This window comes from Capra hircus, chromosome 2 (genome assembly GCF_001704415.2).
Source record: "Capra hircus breed San Clemente chromosome 2, ASM170441v1, whole genome shotgun sequence".
In the NCBI taxonomy this organism is placed as follows: domain Eukaryota; kingdom Metazoa; phylum Chordata; class Mammalia; order Artiodactyla; family Bovidae; genus Capra; species Capra hircus.
The window spans coordinates 62,999,087-63,018,071 of NC_030809.1; the positions used below are offsets into that span (position 1 = coordinate 62,999,087).

Here is an 18,985-nt window from a genome sequence, read left to right on the forward strand (position 1 = left end):
CTGCTTAGCGCCTGCCTCCTGGAGTCCAAGGAGGAGAATCAAATGTTTCTTTGGGAGAATTACAGCCCATATAATTCTCCAGCCATTATATAGTATTAATAATAAATGAAGTTCTCCAAGGCTAAAGAAATAAGGATGAATTTTATTAATGCACTCATTCAAAATTATTGTTCTGATATTAAATAATAATTTAAATATATGATGCTTTTATAAAATTTTTCAGTATTTATCAAAAGAACATTTCACTGGCAACCTTTAACTATTAAGCCTCTTTGGGATTAGAGGGGTACAGTGGGAGGTGGTAAAATGATTTGGTTGATTGGAAAGTCAAAGTATTTCTGTTATGGTTTTCAAAATCACAGATCAACTAATATATACAAAAGCCTTCCTGTATTTAGTCATAGCAAGTACATATGTGTGTGTCTATGTGAGTTTGTGTTTCATAATTGATTGTTACTCAAGTATTCCCTCCTGTGGGGCTGAAGGATATTTAATACTTGCATGTTACCATGATTAGGGCCTATATGGGAACAGCTGACTGTGGTCATGATGTCTGCTTTCTCTGGACATGCACATTAAAAATTTGAACTAGGATTTATTGTCCTAACTTTTGTAATCAGGACACTAGAGAAATGTTTCAAAGGTATCCAGCCTGGGACATCAAAACACTCAAGTTACTTTAATACTATCCTCAGGCTCTTCAGTTGTGTCTAGCTCTTTGCAGCCATTTGGACTGTAGCACATCAGGCTCCTCTGTCCGTGAGATTCTCCAGGCAAGAATACTGGAGTGGGTTGCTGTGCCCTCCTCCAGGGGATCTTCCCAACCCAGGGATTGAACCCACATCTCTTTAAATCTCCTGCATCGGCAGGCGTGTTCTTTACCACTAGTGCTACCTGGGAAGCCCACTTTAAAATACTAGCTTAAGTCAGTTATGGTTAGGATGTTTAAGGCTGAGATCACATAACTCACTTACTGTTTGATCTTAATTCCAGCTATGTTGGGTCATACTGTGCTACTGTGCAAACCCTGTTCTGCACTGGCACTCCACCTCCATGTCTGCCCTTCCATCTTCCCCTCCCCCGTTGTGAGGACTGCTAAAACACCTCATCTTCAGGCTGAGCTCAAACCTGGGCTCCGGGACAGTAATCCAGGGCTTCAGAGGAAGTTGAAAAGCTTTTTTTTTTTTTTTTTTTTTTAAATCAGTAGTCCTCAGCCCTGGCTGCAATAAAAACCAGTCTCAATTCCTGTGCTTTACCCAAAGTCACTTGACTTAATTGGCACAAAGTGGAGTATGGATGTTGTTTTGTGTCTGATTGGAGCTCCTTCCATGTATGGCTGATTTTTAATGCACAGTGTTAATAAGAATTAACACTTATTTAATAAGTGTAACACTTTAATAAGCAGCCTCTTATTTTAGACCACTTCCCCTAAGATTGACCTGCAGACCTATAGACTGCTGGTGTGGTCTTGACCTGTTGCTGCTGGTTTTCACAGGACCCCAGCTAGGTCCTCATCATCTTTAGGACCAGGCCTGGTCTTGCTATTCCCTGCCCCTCCCCCACCTCCCTACTTATGCCCAACACCTAGAATGATACCCATAGGAACAAAGTGAGCATTTTAAGAAGTATTTTAAATGAATTAATGGATAAGTACCCGAAGAGAAGTGATCTAATTTCAAATAACATTTTGAAGTCACCATTTTCAAAACCACAGGCTTGGAAGTTCTCCTCTTTTGGCTTCTGTATTAGTTTCATATTGCATAACCTATTACCATAGACTTAGCCAATTGAAACTACAAAAATTTATAATCTCACAATTCTGTGGGTTAGAAGTCTGGCACATGTTCTCTGGATTCTCTGCTTAGTCTTCCCAGACAGAAATCAAGATGTTGCCTGGGTCTTCAGTCTCACTTAAGATGTAGAATTCTCTTCCGACTCCCTGGTTCTTGGCCTAAGTCAGTTCATTACTGTTGAGGGCTATGGTACCTGTTTTTTTGCCCGCTGTCAGCAGGGGGTGATCACAGCTCATGGAGGCCACACCCATACCTGGCCTGGCAGTTTGCTTCTGCAGAGCCAGCAGGAAAAGACTTAATGTCCTAAAATTTCCTAAATTTTATGAAAAACATTAATCTGCACATCTTAAGAAGCTCAACCAAATCCAAGTACACTTTAATAAAAAAGAAGAAGAAAAAGATTCACACCTAGACATAATCAAACTGCTGAAAATGAAATAGAAGCTCATGGGAGCAGCCCAAGGAAGCAGCTCAGCATAGCCCAGATCCTCAGTAAGACAAGCAGCTGCTTTCTCATCTGAAACCTTGAAGAACAGAGGCAGCCTGTTGACTTTAATGGTGCTGAAAGCAAAGAAAAGTCAACTAAGAATTCTCTGTTCAACAAAATTATTCTTTAAGAACAAAAGATAAATTACAAAGAAGCCAGCAGGAGGTTCTCACGTTAATCTCTGTGACTGCTTGCAGTGGCTCACCTGATTAGGTCAGATCCACCCAGGATAATCTGCCCTTTAACCAAAAATCAACTGATTAGGGAGGGACTAATTGTACCTGCAAAATCCCTTCTTCCTTGTAACGTAATTGTGGGAATGGTGTTCATCACTCACCTTAGGAGAGGGGATTGTGTAGGGCTTACTCACCAGGAGGCTGGAATCTTGGGGTCCACCTTAGTGTTCTGCTGCCCAAGGCTTTGGTCTCCTTTTCAATGGGTTGGCATGAGTCTTCCATGGTTAGTTATTTGGTAATTCCTTAGCTCTTACTTAAATAGGGCACTTTTTTACCTAATGACACATTTGTGCTGGGGTTCAGTTTAGCAGATGCATCTCTGCTTTTTAATCATCCAAGATATCTGTGGATTAGATTGTTTGGCTTTAAGTTGTATCCATCCAGCCCTTGCTAGTAAAGCACTGTTCAGTTCAGTTCAGTCACTCAGTCGTGTCCGACTCTTTGTGACCCCATGAAGCACTGTTACTTGATTTAAATAGGCTTGTTAAAGCACAATATTTAGATGTATGTTCCTTTGCCACATAGCTGCCTCTCACAAACTGCATTAAGGCACTGCAGATTAATCCTTCCTGGAGTTAGAGCTACTTCTGTTTAAATGCTCTGTTTTGATGTTCCATCCACTGCATATTTCATCCAGGTATAGATGCTATTGTAAGTGATCCAACTGCCTTATCCAAGAACTTGAGATGGATTTGAAAGATTGTCTAAATGAATGTCATGCCTACATAAGTTAAAATACTTAGAAATTGTGATATGGTATATATCACTCCATGCTAAGATTTAATTTTTCATTATTATTTTAAAGCTGTAGAAAAAGAAAACAGGCACCATTTTTATCTGGATAATTTAATGCTCTAAAGATATGCTTACTTATCTCTTTTAAGTAGAAGTATGTTTTGACTCACCTGTCATTTACAGAATGTATCAGGTACTAGGAGGACATCTGGGTGATTTAAAAGCACTTTCTGATTATGAACCAAATTCTCCCGTTGGTGTTCTGATTTAATTTCTTAAGAGTAGAGTGAGGTGTTACCTTCTAAATACTAGAAGCACCCTACAGTCTGAAACCAATGCAGGAAACGCTCACATTGGCTGTATCGTCAGACAGTGTTAATTTTATACAGCCAATACTTGGGAAGTTTGCAGGTGGTGTAACTTGTTCTCCGTATCTCATATTTGGGAAAATACATTAGAATCAGTTTAAGCTGATACAACTCCGCTTTGCTGATGTAAGCATTTTTAATATTTTGTTTTCCCTTTTATGTCAGTGTTCTGGGGTGTTTCATCCTGGAGAGAGATGGGTGTTTAAATATTTAAGATGTTAAGAAGGGAAGGAGCACAGCAGAACTGAAGCACAAGCCTGTCACCAGTGAGGTGTGCTTCCCTGGCCAAGACTGACTTGGACTCTGTGGGAAAACCCCACCCAGACCCTGACTGGCCTGCTTTATTCCTGAAGAGCTGTTTCCATTTTTTAACTCTGAGAGTCCTTATAGTTGTGTTGACCAAGCTTTACAGAGGTACACTAAACCTTTCTTAATGCACTGTGTTTGTGTTAAGATTATACAATATATTCACAGAAGAAAGTAGATTCTAGAGTTTGACCTCTATTAACTTCTGCCTCTGCTTTTTAGAGGCTTTTTAGCCTCTAAATTCTTGTTTAAAATCCATAAAATAGGAATAATGATACTTGGCTTTAGTCACTGTTGGTAAGTAAGTAAGTGAGGTCGCTCAGTCGTGTCCGACTCTTTGCGACCCCTTGGACTGTAGCCCACCAGGCTCCTCCATCCATGGGATTCTCCAGGCAAGAATACTGGAGTGGGCTGCCACTTCCTTCTCCAGGGGATCTTCCAGACCCAGGGATTAAACCCAGGTCTCCTGCATTGTAGGCAGACGCTTTAACCTCTGAGCCAGCAGGGCAGACCCTAGTCACTATTGGGAGGACCAATTACAATAGAGCATATAAAAACCTAGATAAATACTGCTTTGTTTTTATAGTTTAAGCTGTTACTGTTTGAGGGTTGCTTTGGTTTGCTGCTGCTTCACATTTTTTCCAGCATTAGGGAGATTTCTTTTTCCCCCGTTAAGTCAAAAGGAATGCAGTAATGACAATAGAATTTTTAATGGTGTATTTATATTTTCAGGCTCAGAATCCCTGTGTGTTTCCTTATGTGATTCTTTAACATTGAGCACTGGCTTTGTCAAATGAACTAACAGGTTTGGCCCCCAAAGGTTGTTTTGAGAAATGCAGGGAATAATGGCATGTCACAGAATACTAAAAATGATGAAGATGTTGTTGCCTGGAGGGGGAGAAGTATATAAACAGCTTTCAAAAGTTGGCATTGCTAATTGAAAAAAATGTAAATCTCTGATTATAGATAGGCAGCTGTCCTAATCTAAAAGCTCAGAGTTTTAATACCATTGAATGAGATTTGAATCTCAACTTAATTGTGACTGCCTTGCTCAAGTCTCACTTTAATCTCTTTGCAAGAGCCTTACTTCCAGGAGTGGTTATGATTATAAAGGATTTAGGGGATGATTGAGGTTTAAAACTGGTAGTTACTGATATTATTCTTCAGAATCCTGTTACTCTTCTATTACTATTCATAGACTTTTAGATTGTACAGTCTCTCTCTTTCATATATATATATACATACATCCACACACATGACTTTAGAAACTAAGCCAAAAACTTGAAAGCTTATCAATAACCATGGTTTTAAGTGTGTGCTTCTTGCCTCTGATTAAACCCTGCCCCTCTCCTGTCCATCCTGCTTCAGCGTAGTCGAGTAGGGGAAGATTTACCCATAAGGGCGGCCTCGACCTGCTCTGGGCCTGGAGAAGGAAACTTGGAAGAAAATTGCAAACAGGTAGATTTGAAACTGTAAACTAATTTGCAAAGAGACACATCACTGTTTGCATTTAGATTATTAATCTTGATTACACTTGTGAAGACACTGAGAAGATTTTGGAAAAACCTAAAGTTAACATAATACTGTGTAAGAAAGAATGTATGTGTGTGCGTGCATGTGTGCACATGCCTGTATAAAAGTATTGTGTTTTGGTGTGTTTTATAATTAATTGCCTTCCCAAAGAAATAGCCGTATTGCAGCCAGACTTCTACCATAGTTTAAAACAATAGCAAAGGAGTGATGCTGAATTTAAAGTGTCGGAAGGTTTTGAAATACCTTCTCTTTGGTGATTTTTCTAAAGCAGTTTTAATCACACTCTGAAGGGAACAGTAATAGATGTTTAATTAATGAGAAAACTCCCTTTCCTCTCAAATTTTAAATTTCCCTAATTAATGCCAACACCAAAGCATTTGTCAAAGTTTTATTGATCTCTTCTCTGGAAGAATCCTTTTCTGCTGTGCGGTATAGGCCAGGTTCTTTTCAGACAAGTAGCAGTAGGATTTGGAGACCCTTTTACCTTCACCGTCTACGTTCTCCTGGGGGAGCCATCTCCTGTTAGGTCACCATGTGATCTTTAAGACACATGGCCCCAAGAGTTAGTTCCGTGTTAGAGAACAGCAGCAGCAGAGTTTCTGGTCTGGCTTTTTAATGGCCTTTCCTCTCATGGGGCAAGGGCTCAAAGATGGAACAGGCACAGCGATGACACCCTCTGGCTTTTGACTCATTATTGATCATGAGCTCTGGCCCAAGCTGTTTAAAATGAATTTCTCCGTGGAATTCTCCAGGCCAGAATACTGGAGTGGGTACCCTTTCCCTTCTCCAGGAGATCTTCCCAGCCCAGGGATTGAACCCAGGTCTCCTGCATTGCTGGCGGATTCTTTACCAACTGAGCTATCAGGGAGCCTCCACATTTCTCCAACCCATCCCCATGTTTGGAATTATTCCTGCAGTGAGGAGCATATTGATGGTGATGATAAATATAACCCAGTTTTTATCCTTGCCTAAGTATTCTGGTATTCTAACTCCTCACTGATACAGAGTTGTAGGTAAAATATTCTAGGATCATAACAGTCTTCATTTCTTTTAGAACTTTGATGTGAAATCTTTTAAAAATAGCATATTTAAATGATACTTTCTATCCATTTCTGGAGCAAAAAAAGATTTTACTTTGAAAACAGCTTTAAACCAAAAGGCTACTTTTGAAAGCTGTATGAAACATTTACAATTTATATTTTGGAAAGTGCAAAAATAAATTATATTCATTTTATGTTTATAAAACCATATACCATCTGTCCAACGAATTATTTTCAGAATTCCTTGTCTTTCTATTTGATTTCTCATGGATATTCACCTTTAGGTTATTGAGGGAAGGCTCTTCAGTGGGTAGAAGTTGAAGTCTGCTGCACTTTCTTTTCCCATATGACGGAAAGCACTAATGTTAAGTAGCCTGATTAGCACAATTTCTAGGCCTGTCACCTTGCAGCCCTCTTTTTCCTAAAAGACTCTACCAGTTTCATAATTTGCTTTGTGAAAAACCCCAAGGAAGTTTTATCTTGTCATTCTGGGGAGAAATTAGGTCTAAAGACAGTGGCCCATTCCATGTAAAAACACACTAATAAAAAACGTAATGATTCATTATATAGTTTTCTACTGCCATTCGCAGTAAACAAGAAAATAAGTGCCTAACCTTTCTTAGTTTAATGCTGATCTTGATTTTCCTGCCAAAACGCAAGTCTGCTTCTTCGCTTCTCTTTGAAGGGCAGTGTTTTCTGCATGCATGTTTTTCCTAACATCAGTAAGACTTTTTACTTGCATGTTTTTTTTACTTGTACTACTTTTTACTTTGCACAGTTACTACAGTCATGCACAGGTTACTTTGCATGATTTGGGGAATTTGCTTTTATACAAATCATATTAACAGTACATTAAGTTGATGGTGAAATGGAGTTCTTCAGATAATGGTTTCTTAAAACTGTTTTAATAATGCAGAAATGTTTATTTCAGTTCAATCAATAATAATATTTTTTGCCTGTGTCATAAAAGGACACTGGCCCTTACAATTTAATTTTAATGGAAAGGATATAAAGGACCATGTTTAGAAGTCAAGAGAAGAAGGAAAATGCTTTTGCCCAATGCTGTGCTTAAGAACATTATAAAAAGAAATTTTCAATTGTGTAAAAAATGTTATTCTATTGATTTGTAATTTTTAATTTTGGTTAAATGCGTATGGTATTTGGACTTTTTTTTTCCTTCTCCAGGCACAAAATAGTAGTTTTGTCTTAACTGGACCTAAAATTAATTTTAACATTATAAAATCATTGAAATTTTTTTTGGTGTTTATTTGCAAAAAATCTCAGCAGTCATGTTTTTATGTAGTATTCTATATAGTGGAAAAATACTTAGAATAATTGCTTCAATCCTAAATATTATAATCTTTAGAAACAGAAATTATTAAAATATTTTCATAAAGCATTTCCCTTTCTTTAGACTCTTAGAAAATTGTAAGAAACGCCAGTTAGTACTTCCTAAAGTTTTCCTTTGGCATAGATTTTCCAAGTCAAAACCCTCGTGACTAATTCCGCAGGCATTAAGCTAATAGCAGACACGTAACCTGATAGGGAAGCCAGGGTTCCACTTGAGTGCTGGTGCTCTAGCTGCTTGCTCTTCCCCACATGGCTGCTAGCAACCATGAGTCATCCTGCATGTGTGGTCTCTCTAGTAAAGAAAAGTAGAGCAGTTTCCAAAAGGCAGAGGAGTGAATCTGGTTTGCTCTGCAAAGACTGTCTCTGTCCTCAATGCACAGATGTAAAAGTAGGAGTTTTTCAGATGTACCGGAACTCTCTTTTTTTCTAGTTTTTCTTAGTCACAACTCATGTACACCCATGGCAGATTCATGTCAATGTATGGCAAAACCAATACAGTATTGTAAAACAAAATAAAGTAAAAATAAAAAAAATTTTTTTTTAAAAAGTAGTTTTATAAGACAAAGCAGTGGAGCCTTCTTTAGAAACTTGTTCTTTGCATATACTGGGAGCCTCATCTGATTCTGACTTACTAGGGTTAACAGTCTTAAGCCTTTTCAGATTTTTTTATTGTTTGACCCTAGTCCTGGAAACAGAGAAGTTACAGGAGTTTATTGTTAACATGCTATGGAAATCTGAGGCCAGTGTGTTCTGTGAAACCAGGGCTTATTTTCCATATCAAAATTAGGCTATTTATAATTGATTACCATCAATTATAGTGTATTCTGTAGGTGCTTTTTGCCGTTTTTTTTGTGTGTGTGGCACAAATGTTATTATTTACTCATACAAAACAGTTTTCTTTTAAAAATAATTTTGGAACTTCCCTGGTGGTCCAGTGGTTAGGACTCAGAGCTTTCACTGCCAAGGGCCTTGATTCAGTCCCTGGTTGGGGAACTATTATAAGATCCTGCAAGTCATGTGGCTTGGCCAAAATAAATAAAATAAACAATTTTAATGAGCGTTTTGACCAAGATAGGCAATTGCGCGTAACACAAATTAATCATCTCTTCTGTTTCTAGGCAGCACAAATTGTGCTCATCTCTCTGTTTGAATTGAACACTCCTGAATTTACTATGTTACTTGGTGCCTTGCCTAAAACATTCCAGGATGGTGCCACCAAACTCCTGCATAACCACCTCAAGAATTCCAGTAACACCAGTGTGGTGAGTGCTTTGGTCACAGCTGGTAACTGCCACTTACTCCTCCTCTAGAACCTGCTCGCGTGGAACAGCCAGTTTTCCCGTTCTCTTGCAGTAGATTATGGGCATCCAGAGTGTGGGGACCAGGTCTGATCCTGCTGTATTCCCAGTGAATGAACCTAGTATTTAAACGTGGCCTTTCTGTCAAGTCAGGTTGTTTAGTTAAACGTCTATGAAGTCATTCAGGCAGTTACTGAGGAACTTAGTTTTTTTTCACTCTGTAAAGATGCAAATGCTGAATTGTGTCTGTTACTCCAGCACAGCTGACAGCAGTCACTCAGCTTCAGGATTGCCTATAGGACAGTTAACGATTTTTGGTTCATATGTACTTAAAAAATGAACTTATGATTCTGCAAAAAAAATCACCTTGATTATGTAAAATCTGCCCATTTATTTACATGTGGGTTCCAAGGCCAGGGGCAAAGTGGAACTGTGTTCTATATTTATCTCTTGTGTGATGGAGCTCTCGTGCCTTCACCCAGGGCTCTCCAAGCAACACCATTGGCCGGACTCCCTCCAGGCACCCCAGCAGCCGGACCAGCCCCCTGACCTCACCCACCAACTGCTCCCATGGTGGCCTATCTCCAAGGTAAAGCCATTTCAACAGCAATGAAGACACTAAAGCGCCCCCATGTCTCTTCTAGCTAATTTCCAGATTATAGACTGAGCTTAATACCAAAAAGTGTATGGGTGCCAGGAGCCCGCAGGTCCTAGTCTTCACCCAAATCTTGACTGTATGATCTTGGGCAAAGCGGTCAACTTCTGTGGCAAAATGAGCAGTTCCTGCTGAATGGTCTGGGAATTCTTCCAGCTCTAAACACTTTGTAGTACCTTAAGAATTTTAAAACCAAAAGTTATATTTAGTCCTGTTTAACATAGAAACTCTTTAACTGTTGTGTGAGCAATAGCAGCACCCGAAGGTATTTGACCATCTCAGTAAAATCCTTTATCATTGTCCACACAGAGTCTGGGGTAGTTTCCAGCCAAGTGGCCATCCCAAGCATGGTTGCTTTCATTCCAGACTCATGGTTGAAGCAGAATGCTGCTCTGAGGAGGGACTGAGAGCCTGAGAACTAAACATGGATTAGCATTTTCAGACTCCTGTTGGGGCCATGTGAACATCGGCCTTGCAGAGTCTGAGGCAGTGACTTGAGATGCTTTGCCTCAAGATCTTTAGATAACATTTCCATCTGACCAGAGCCTTTAGAAGTCTCTGTGTGATGGCTTTTGTGACCGCCTGGACTGTGTTGAAATTTCTCATAGTCTCATTCATGGTGACCCTGTAGGCTGCAGTTTTTAGGAAAGAGTCGTGGAAGGGTCACACGTGTATGTTTGTTTCAAGACGTTAGGACTTTGGGTTGCTGACACCAGAATCTTAAAATTAGAGAAAATCTTACAAGTATACCATCCCCCTTTAAGAGTTACCTCTTTAGTTGGGAAATAACAATATGGAAGTGCCTTTAAGTTTAGATTTTTTTTTAATGCTTGAGAGTCTTCCAAACTCTGCTGTCCTTACTTCTGAAGTTCTGTTCACTTTCTCAAGTTATCATATAAATATTTTAGAAAATGTCAGATTTGTATTTTTCTCTTGGAGAAGCGAAATATTTTGTATACTTAAAGCATCTCAGTGTTTGTATTGCCTAAGGTCCCCCTGGCACTGTATTTAGGTAGGCTGAAGTAACATTGTGTTTCCAAATTTGGTCTGTGTGGTCATGATTTCAGCAGGCTAATCTAATTAAACAGTTGGGACCAGAAAGTAATGAAAACATGTCTGACTTTTCCCAAGTATGACTGAGACTCAGCCAACTTTTTATCTGTATCTAAATAAATGGTTTGTCTTAAATGCCCCCAGGGTTGGCAGTAAAATCATAGAATTCTCTTCCTTGGTAGGAGAAAATTTGTGGAAAACTTGTATTCTCTATAAATTGTTGCTTTTGTTTAGAAGTGATACTTCTGAAACATTGACAAATCTGTTCTTCCATAATACTCAGTTCATACTTATTTTTTAGTTATTTCACTAATAAGGTTGCACATTCTTTACATAATAAAGGATAAATTTCAGATTAAGTATGTTGTTATTATATGTGCTGATAGTTTAAGTGAAAGATTGGTGGGGGGCTGCTTGTATAAGCCATGAGAGCTAAGAATTGGCTAGGTATTTTCAAATTTCATGGATCTCCAAATTATTTTAAAATTCTAATTTATTTTTCCAGGTCACCATTCATTCTTAACTAGCCTGATCTAAATTTTTACTGTTAGGGTTACCAGGTGAGTGTAAGAAATAAGAAGGTTTTTTCAGTATTAAAAAGTCCAAGTGGGGCTGAAATATTTTCTTACCAACAAATCGTTCTGTAAGAAATTACTTAGTTATGTAGTTTCTTTCTTTCTTTTTAAACAGAATATGCCCCAGTCAGTGTGTAACTAGCCAGAGTGGCTGGAGCCAACTTGAACTCAATGGGAAAAATAATTTTTCTCACAGCTAAACCTGTCCACAAGTAGGAAAGCTGCCTCATGTCATCATATCATAGGAAATGTTCAAACAGGATGCATCCTTTCTACCAGGACATCTATGAAAGAAATGAACTCTTGCACTAATTAGGACAATGTATTAGGTCACCACGTTGTAAGTAGGCGATGGACAGATTCTACCAGACATAAATCTTGGTTATTTTTTTGAGTAGTGCTGTTGAAACATGTATTTTTCTATTCTGCTATTCTTTTGAATTATCTTGACCATTTGATGTTAGTTTTTTGTTCTTAAAAGGAAGAGTTCTTGCCAATCCTTCATTCTAAGCCAATTTTGAGTATCAGAATGAAGTTTTTTTAAGCCCAAATAAGAAGATAGTCTAACATGATGACACGTTTGAGTTGTTGTTTTTTAATTGCTAGTGAGAAAGTCATTTTTATCAACCTGGTAACATAAGAGGAGCCACAGCTAACAGGTCACCTTCTGTGGAAATTCCATCCATCGGTTATCCTTTTCTGTGAGAAGGAAGAATTATTATTTATTCCCATTGAGCAGACAGACACTCCTGGGTCTTTGGAGAGAAGGCTTATAGTCTAAAGTGTTCCATAAATTAAATATATGTTTACATTTTAGCTCAATTTAGTGGGATTGATGTTAAATGAAAAACAGAGTTGCTAGGGGCTTCAGCAATTACGTGAAGTCTGTTCCCTTTAAGATAGAAAAAGCACGCGGCTGTCCTCGCTTGAGTCTGCTGTGTGCTCTCAGTGAACATGCCTTAGTATGCTAAGTAGGTAACATCTGGTAACCAGCAATAAAAGGTAATTTTAGGCAGATTTTACACTCACTCCATCAGATGATCAGGAGTGTGCACCGACTCAAAGTGGGGATCAGCCTGGAGACTCCCTCATTGGGCATCTGCTTGATACAACCCTATGGGCAGAGCTCCAGCTTGAGGTGGTCGTCTGTGTCCTCTTGTGTCCCTGACTCAACGTGTGGCCTGGGGGATGCCTTTAAGGCCCTTCTGTGCCGCAGTGGCCGCTCCCTCCACACCTTGGTTTCCTTATGATGTGGGGCCACCCCAGTCCTCAGCTGGAGACAAGCCTTGGACCACTGCTCCTGAACTGTGATAAGTGCCAGGGTGGGTGTGCTGCTCTGAGAATGCTGCCCTAGTCCTGTGGCCTCTACCCCGCGGCCTCCTATCACACCTACAGGCAGCTCAGTTTACACCTTTCCCGTGTTCCTGGGTCTATTGAATTGCAGCAGATGCTAGAACTCAGGTGGGGCCTCTGCATGCCCAGCTCACTTGTTGAGTGAGGAGTGCCTGTGTTCAGATGCACTTTAGACTTCGTATCAGGTCACATGAGCAGGGGGCTTAGGTTTTCTGTCCCTTCTGTCTGAGCCAGCCAGTGGGTTGTGCTCCCCCATCCTCTCCTGGTGCTGTTCTCTCAGGAGGAAGTTACTCATGGCACCTCTGGACCCCATCTGAGGGTCCCAGTAGGGGAGCATGTTGTTCCCTCCCTGCCTGAGTGTTCTGGTGGGTGGTACCTTCTCTGAGACTTTCTGCTATGGTTCCCTTGGTCCCATTTGATTCAGGCCCATAATTCCCAAAGGTTCCTTCTAAAATAATTGATTGCATTATTTGAAAGTAAACATCTGTGGTTTTTTTGCATGTAAGCACTTACAATTTCCTTTACATATGCACACACTCCTATATACTTGCAATCTCATGTGATTTAAGAATGTAAATACAGGACTGAGTGAAGAAGGAATGAGCAGTCTTGATGGAGGACCAAATTGTAAAATGAAGTTGGTCCTTTTCCTCTGAACGGGGAAGTGTGAATTTGGGTAGAACCTTGTCCAAAAGGGATGAGGCCGTAGGACATGTAGAGTACAGTGCCTCCCTGCCCCCTTTGCCTGTTCTGTGTCTCTTTCTGACTCTCCTCTTCTGATCACTGCAGTCGGTTATGGGGTTGCAGTGCCGATGGGCTGTCGAGGCACCCACCTCCCTTTCCTCAGCCTAACTCCATCCCCACCGCTCCCTCCCACAAGACTCTCAGGCGCTCTTACTCTCCCAGGTAACAAGCCACCTGTCCCACTTGTCTGAGGTGTCACAATATTATTGCACTTCCAAGGTCGTCTCAGGTCTCTGGGGAAGCCTCTCCGCCACCTCCGGCCGAGACCAGCAGGGTAGAGCCTTGGTGAGAAGTGTGAGCAGGTGCGTGACCTCAGTCAGACCTCATGAGAATGGCTCCTTCTTTGCCCCTAGGGCAAGGAACAGTTGCATCACCTGACCACATTCATCAGCATCTTCACTTGTGAGCCCTCAGCTCAGGGCAGTGCTCAGCCTCCTGAAGGTGCCTACACCACCCAACGGTGCAGTGTCCCCAGCTGGCTGCATGGGCCTGCTCCTTCCCACGCTGCACTTTGGGCCTTGGTCCTGCTCTCAGTGGTGTGGGCTGATGTCTTTCCTGCTGTCCTGCATGTGGTAATAGTCTGAAGACTGAGATCCAGAAAGGCAGCCCCAGGAAGTCGCTCCCTATTACAGCTCATTAAAGGGGCTGCTCCAAGCAGGAGAGCCGTGGGGTCCCCACAGGCTGCCAGTGGAATGTGACAGATCAGATGGGGAATCCATGGTATGAAGGGAGGGTCCATGTATTTCTGCAGTTACCTGTTTGAGGGTCTCTTAGGTGCTGTTTATAAAGGCCGAAAGATCAGAGGATCCCTTCCCTGTCGGCTCCTGATTCATGAGCAGAGTTCAGGGCAGCCTGCTCCCTCTGTGCTATGTGAGATGAGTCTTGCCTTTGTGACAGGACAGGGTTAAGACAAAACAGAAAAGAGATGTGTTACTTTCGAATGCCTTGGAGATTGCACAGAAGATTTACATTCTTACCTTTGTATCCTCAGCATAGTGAACAAGTAAACAAGTCAGCTAAATATTTTAACAACAGACAGTTTCCTTTTGAAACTCTCACAGCTGTGAAAGTAACTCCTCAAGTGTGCAGGTGCTCCTGTGATGACGTATAGATGCACAAGGGCGGGCAGGGGCATGTGGACAGTGAGGCAGCTGCCATCCTCAGTGCAAATAAAGCATGTCACTGCAGTTTGTTAAAGGTTGGTCATGCCTCGAAGTATAAGACCAGTTTATTGACTGTTTCCCAGTACACTGACTGTGTGCCTTACTGGGCACCAAGCTTCAGCCCCAGGCAATCAGTCTTCCCATCTAGCCATATAGACCGCCCTCCAGAGGACATCTGTTCCTGAATCACCTTTCTCACTTGGGTACACAAACAAGTACCCAGTGCTTTAGCTAATGCTTCATAAATGGCTATAACTTCTGTTAATGCTGGAGAGAGAGAGAGTGGACCAGAGACACTGACACTTAGAAAACCTATCCGTTACATAAAACTAAGAAAGGAAATCTTTCTTTTGCCAAAACCCTACTGATGTCATAAACAGAAATAGTTATCCTTATTCCATACCTAGTATCTCTTGCCTACACATGACAAAGAAGAATGTCTCAGAAGGCACACTTCTGTCCCAGCTTCTCTTTTCTTGGCGACCCAGTCTCATGCGCCCCGCCCCCACCTACGCTCTGCATCCTTCTCAGCAGGGTGAGTCCAGAACTTTATTCTGCCTAGGTATCGAGTGCCCTGGCCAGACCTCAGATCAGTGAATACTGACCGATTGAACAACTTTTCCTAATCTAAAGAACCCTATGAAAATCTTTCTGGAGTCTAATCACAGTGTTTATAGATGACTAAGACCTGGCCTTTGACCTAAGGGATTATACCTCCAAGCTAAAACAGACAGAATGTGGGGGCAGGTGACAGACGGGGGGTTACCACCCCAGTGTTTTCTAGACAAAGCTGCTGCCTCCCTCGTGCTGTCCCCTTACATGTGCTACTTGTTGGGGTCATATCACCTGTGATTCCCTGATGACAGCATCCACAGAGGGTTCCTTCTTCCCCACGCAATAAGGGCTCGTGGGTATTGACTTGAAAAAACACAATTGCCAGAACATGAAATGGCAAGGAAAGCAGCCTTATCTGTTTCCCTTTAGAGGAAAATAATCCTGTCTCTCACCTGGAGCTCACAGTTTCCACTTCATACCAAGGAGATGCTTCAAAGCTCAAGCTAGTGAGTCTAAAAGAAGTGTCACTGCAGATTGTACGTGGCTGTGCACAGGTTCTCCTAAATTGGAAGTCCGACCTGGTTTATTAATCGAAAGTAAGAATGAGGACCATTAACTGGCAGAATCCTTCATTTTCATATTTTAAAAAAAGAGGCTACTATCATGCTAAAGTTATATGGCTGAAATGAATTATTTTTAAGGAAGTTCAGGTTAAAAATAATGGGGTGAACTACGTGAAAGCCAGCATCTTCTGAAGCGACATGGAGAATAATATTGTGACATCCCTTAAACATTGAACGTTCCCCAGACTTCCTCCTGTCCATCCCTGCATTCTTCCCATATTTGTTCCTTTTGCATGGGCTGTGTTATTCTTTTTGATTGTTGTTGTTAAAAGTATTTTAAGGCATCTTTGGACATCTTATATACATATTTTTTTGTTTAAGTCATATTCAGTCTTTCTTTATAAAACATAGTGTACTGGCCAGATGTATAAATGCCTTTGCTCACACGTAAGCTGGTGCTGTGGTGTTTTAGAAGGAGGGGGGATGGTGTCAGGGAGCCCCTGTGCTCTACAGTCATACTCCCTTCATATGAAAGCAATATTGCCTTAGATAACCTTATGAACTTAGAAGGGGTTGAAATCTTGAATTCTGTTCAAGTTTTTGATTCCGCCTCCTGTCAGTGTGTACATGGAGTCTTAACTGTAAATGTGTTGGGGTTCACGTTTCTTTTTGTTTGATGCCAGAGCCAGTCTTTGAGTTGGCATGTGTTTTTGTGAACTCTCCAAGTACAGTTAGGGTGTTTTCTTTCATTCATCAGAAGGATGCGTTCTGCCTGGGCCAGAAGGTTGCAAAGACAGTATACTAATTCATCTCAGAGAGTGAATTCAGATCTTGTGCTCTCGCAGGACCCATCCAGTCTTAGAAACCACTCAGGTCGTTACAACTTCCAGCCAGTAGAGGTCTGGCTAATTCAAGTGAGAACTGTTCAAGTATTGTTCATCTGCCCAAACCTTAGACAATAGCAACAAAAAAGTGTGTGTATTGAGGGGAAGGTTGGTAAACATGATTTGTGTTTAAGTCACAGGGAACTTTATTCCTAACAGAATGTACAAGTCTGGGTGTATTACTGTTGGGGGAGGAGTGGTTCCCACCAGTGGATGACTGGTTTCAGTTATTTCTCTTCTGAAGAACAGAGAAATTGCTGTTCTTTAGTCCTTAATGATGAATGCCATTTGAATGTTTATTTATATACATAAATTCTCTTTGGACTGTCTTTGGATTCTCTTTGGACTTCCCTTGTGGCTCAGCTGGTAAAGAATCCGCCTGCAATGCGGGAGGCCTGGGTTCAATCCCTGGGTTGGGAAGGATCCCCTGGAGAAGGGAAAGGCTGCCCACTCCAGTATTTTGGCCTGGTGAATTCCATGGACACAGTCCATGGGGTCGCAAAGAGTTGGACATGACTGAGCAACTTTTACTTTCAAGGATTCTTTTAATGTCCCTGGCAATTCTGTTATAACTCAAGACTTTCTGCAAATTAAGTTAGACCAACTCATCTGATCTTTTTCTTGAATACTTTATTGGGACAAGTGATGTTTAATTAACAGTTTTTCAGCTTGGCTCCCCCAAATTATTTGCAGGGAGGGAAGGTGATGGCTTTGTTCTTAGGCTCTTCCATCTCTCTCAGTGTACTTTGCAAACATCTAAAGGGCACTCCAGGAGATAGTGATGGACAGGGAGGCCTGGCGTGCTGCGATTCATGGGGTCGCAAAGAGTCGAACACGACTGAGCGACTGAACTGAACTGAAAGGGCACTCTGTTGTACACTGCATTATACCAGGAGGATTTTTGCCTTATTCTGTGTTTTGCTGTGCTAGATGTCTCAATGGACAAGAGCTGATGTCATTTTTCTGTAAGGGACAGATATTTCTTACTTTCTGAAGTGCTTCTAGATGTTCATCTGGAAGTGTGGCTCATCTTGTTAAGATCTGCCTTTGTTGTAAAACTCCCAGAGTCTGCGTCTAGAAGAGTTTGGTTGTGCAAGCAAATTCCTGGGTTAGATGGAAGGGTGTCAGGAGTGCATTGGTGGATCTGACTTTGAGTCATTCTCTACTTTGGGGTTTCATTTTTACAGGTTTCAGATACTGGTAAGCAAAATCCAGCCTTGTACAGTCATGTGCTTCACTCTTTTAAAATTTGTCTGTAACACTAGCTTTCTTTTCATTTATTTGTACATTTGAGACCAGTAACAACCAAACTACTTTTTTCCATCTTCAAGGTATGAAAGTTATTTTTCCACATCCATTACCTCGTGCATCATCACTGGTTGTCACTCTTTGAGTTCTTGCATTCTCGTGGTTGCTGTTTCCCCACTGCACTGGCTCTGACTGAGTGCTGATGTTGTGTGTTTGGGGCCAGATCTGACGAGGAAGATGTGTAATTAAGTTGTCCGGTGGTGGTGCTCTAACAAAAGATGTCTCCTTATTATTCCAAATCACCTAAAGAAACTATATCTTATTCTATAAATTATTAGAACTAATTTCTACCCATACCCCAATTTTATGCGTGTGCCTCAACTTAAGGAATAAAATATTTTTGATCTTTAGCATGCTGGACTATGATACTGAAAACCTGAACTCTGAAGAAATCTATAGTTCTTTGCGTGGAGTGACAGAAGCCATTGAAAAGTTTAGTTTTCGAAGCCAAGAGGATCTGAATGAGCCCATTAAAAGAGATGGCAGAAAGGACTGCGATATTGTGAGTATCCGCAGGCTGACAGAGGGAGGGCTGTGTATGGTCACCACCCAGGGTGGTAGGGACCTCTGTGTCCATCCAGGGAAAACACTGAGCACTGGGATTACTGAACCCCAATAGTATTTTTATCTTATAGTTAGAATAGTATGATTTTAAGAGGCCCAGGGCAACTTTGTGAAATTGCAGTAGCCCTCAGCTATCTTATGAAGAATGTTAAATGCCCTTTTTCTCAGTTGGCTCCCATTATCCTGGACATGTTTATGCTCCTCTGATGTGATAAAAACAGTGAGCCTGCACCCGACGCCAGTGTGGTGCTCCAGGAGCTGCAGTCTCCTGTAGAGGCAGGCAGAGTGGCAGCAAGCTGTCCTGGGGGAGGAACGATCAGGGCCAGACTGGGTGCTCCAGATGAATCTGTAGAGGAGATGACGTCACCTTCCGAGCATGAAGGTTGCGAGGTGCTTGTCAGGTCAAGGAGGAGGTCGTAGTC

The 18,985-nt window shown here is 41.3% G+C and overlaps 1 protein-coding gene across 1 annotated transcript in view; it reads left to right on the forward strand.

Moving 5' to 3' along the window:
* The window catches only part of CLASP1 (cytoplasmic linker associated protein 1), a 276,810-nt gene that overhangs the window by 224,157 nt on the left and 33,668 nt on the right, over window positions 1-18,985 (forward strand). The window contains 4 exon segments of the mRNA XM_018061634.1: window positions 8,967-9,110; window positions 9,629-9,735; window positions 13,572-13,688; window positions 18,351-18,501. Of these exon segments, the coding sequence (XP_017917123.1) occupies window positions 8,967-9,110; window positions 9,629-9,735; window positions 13,572-13,688; window positions 18,351-18,501 (519 nt within the window).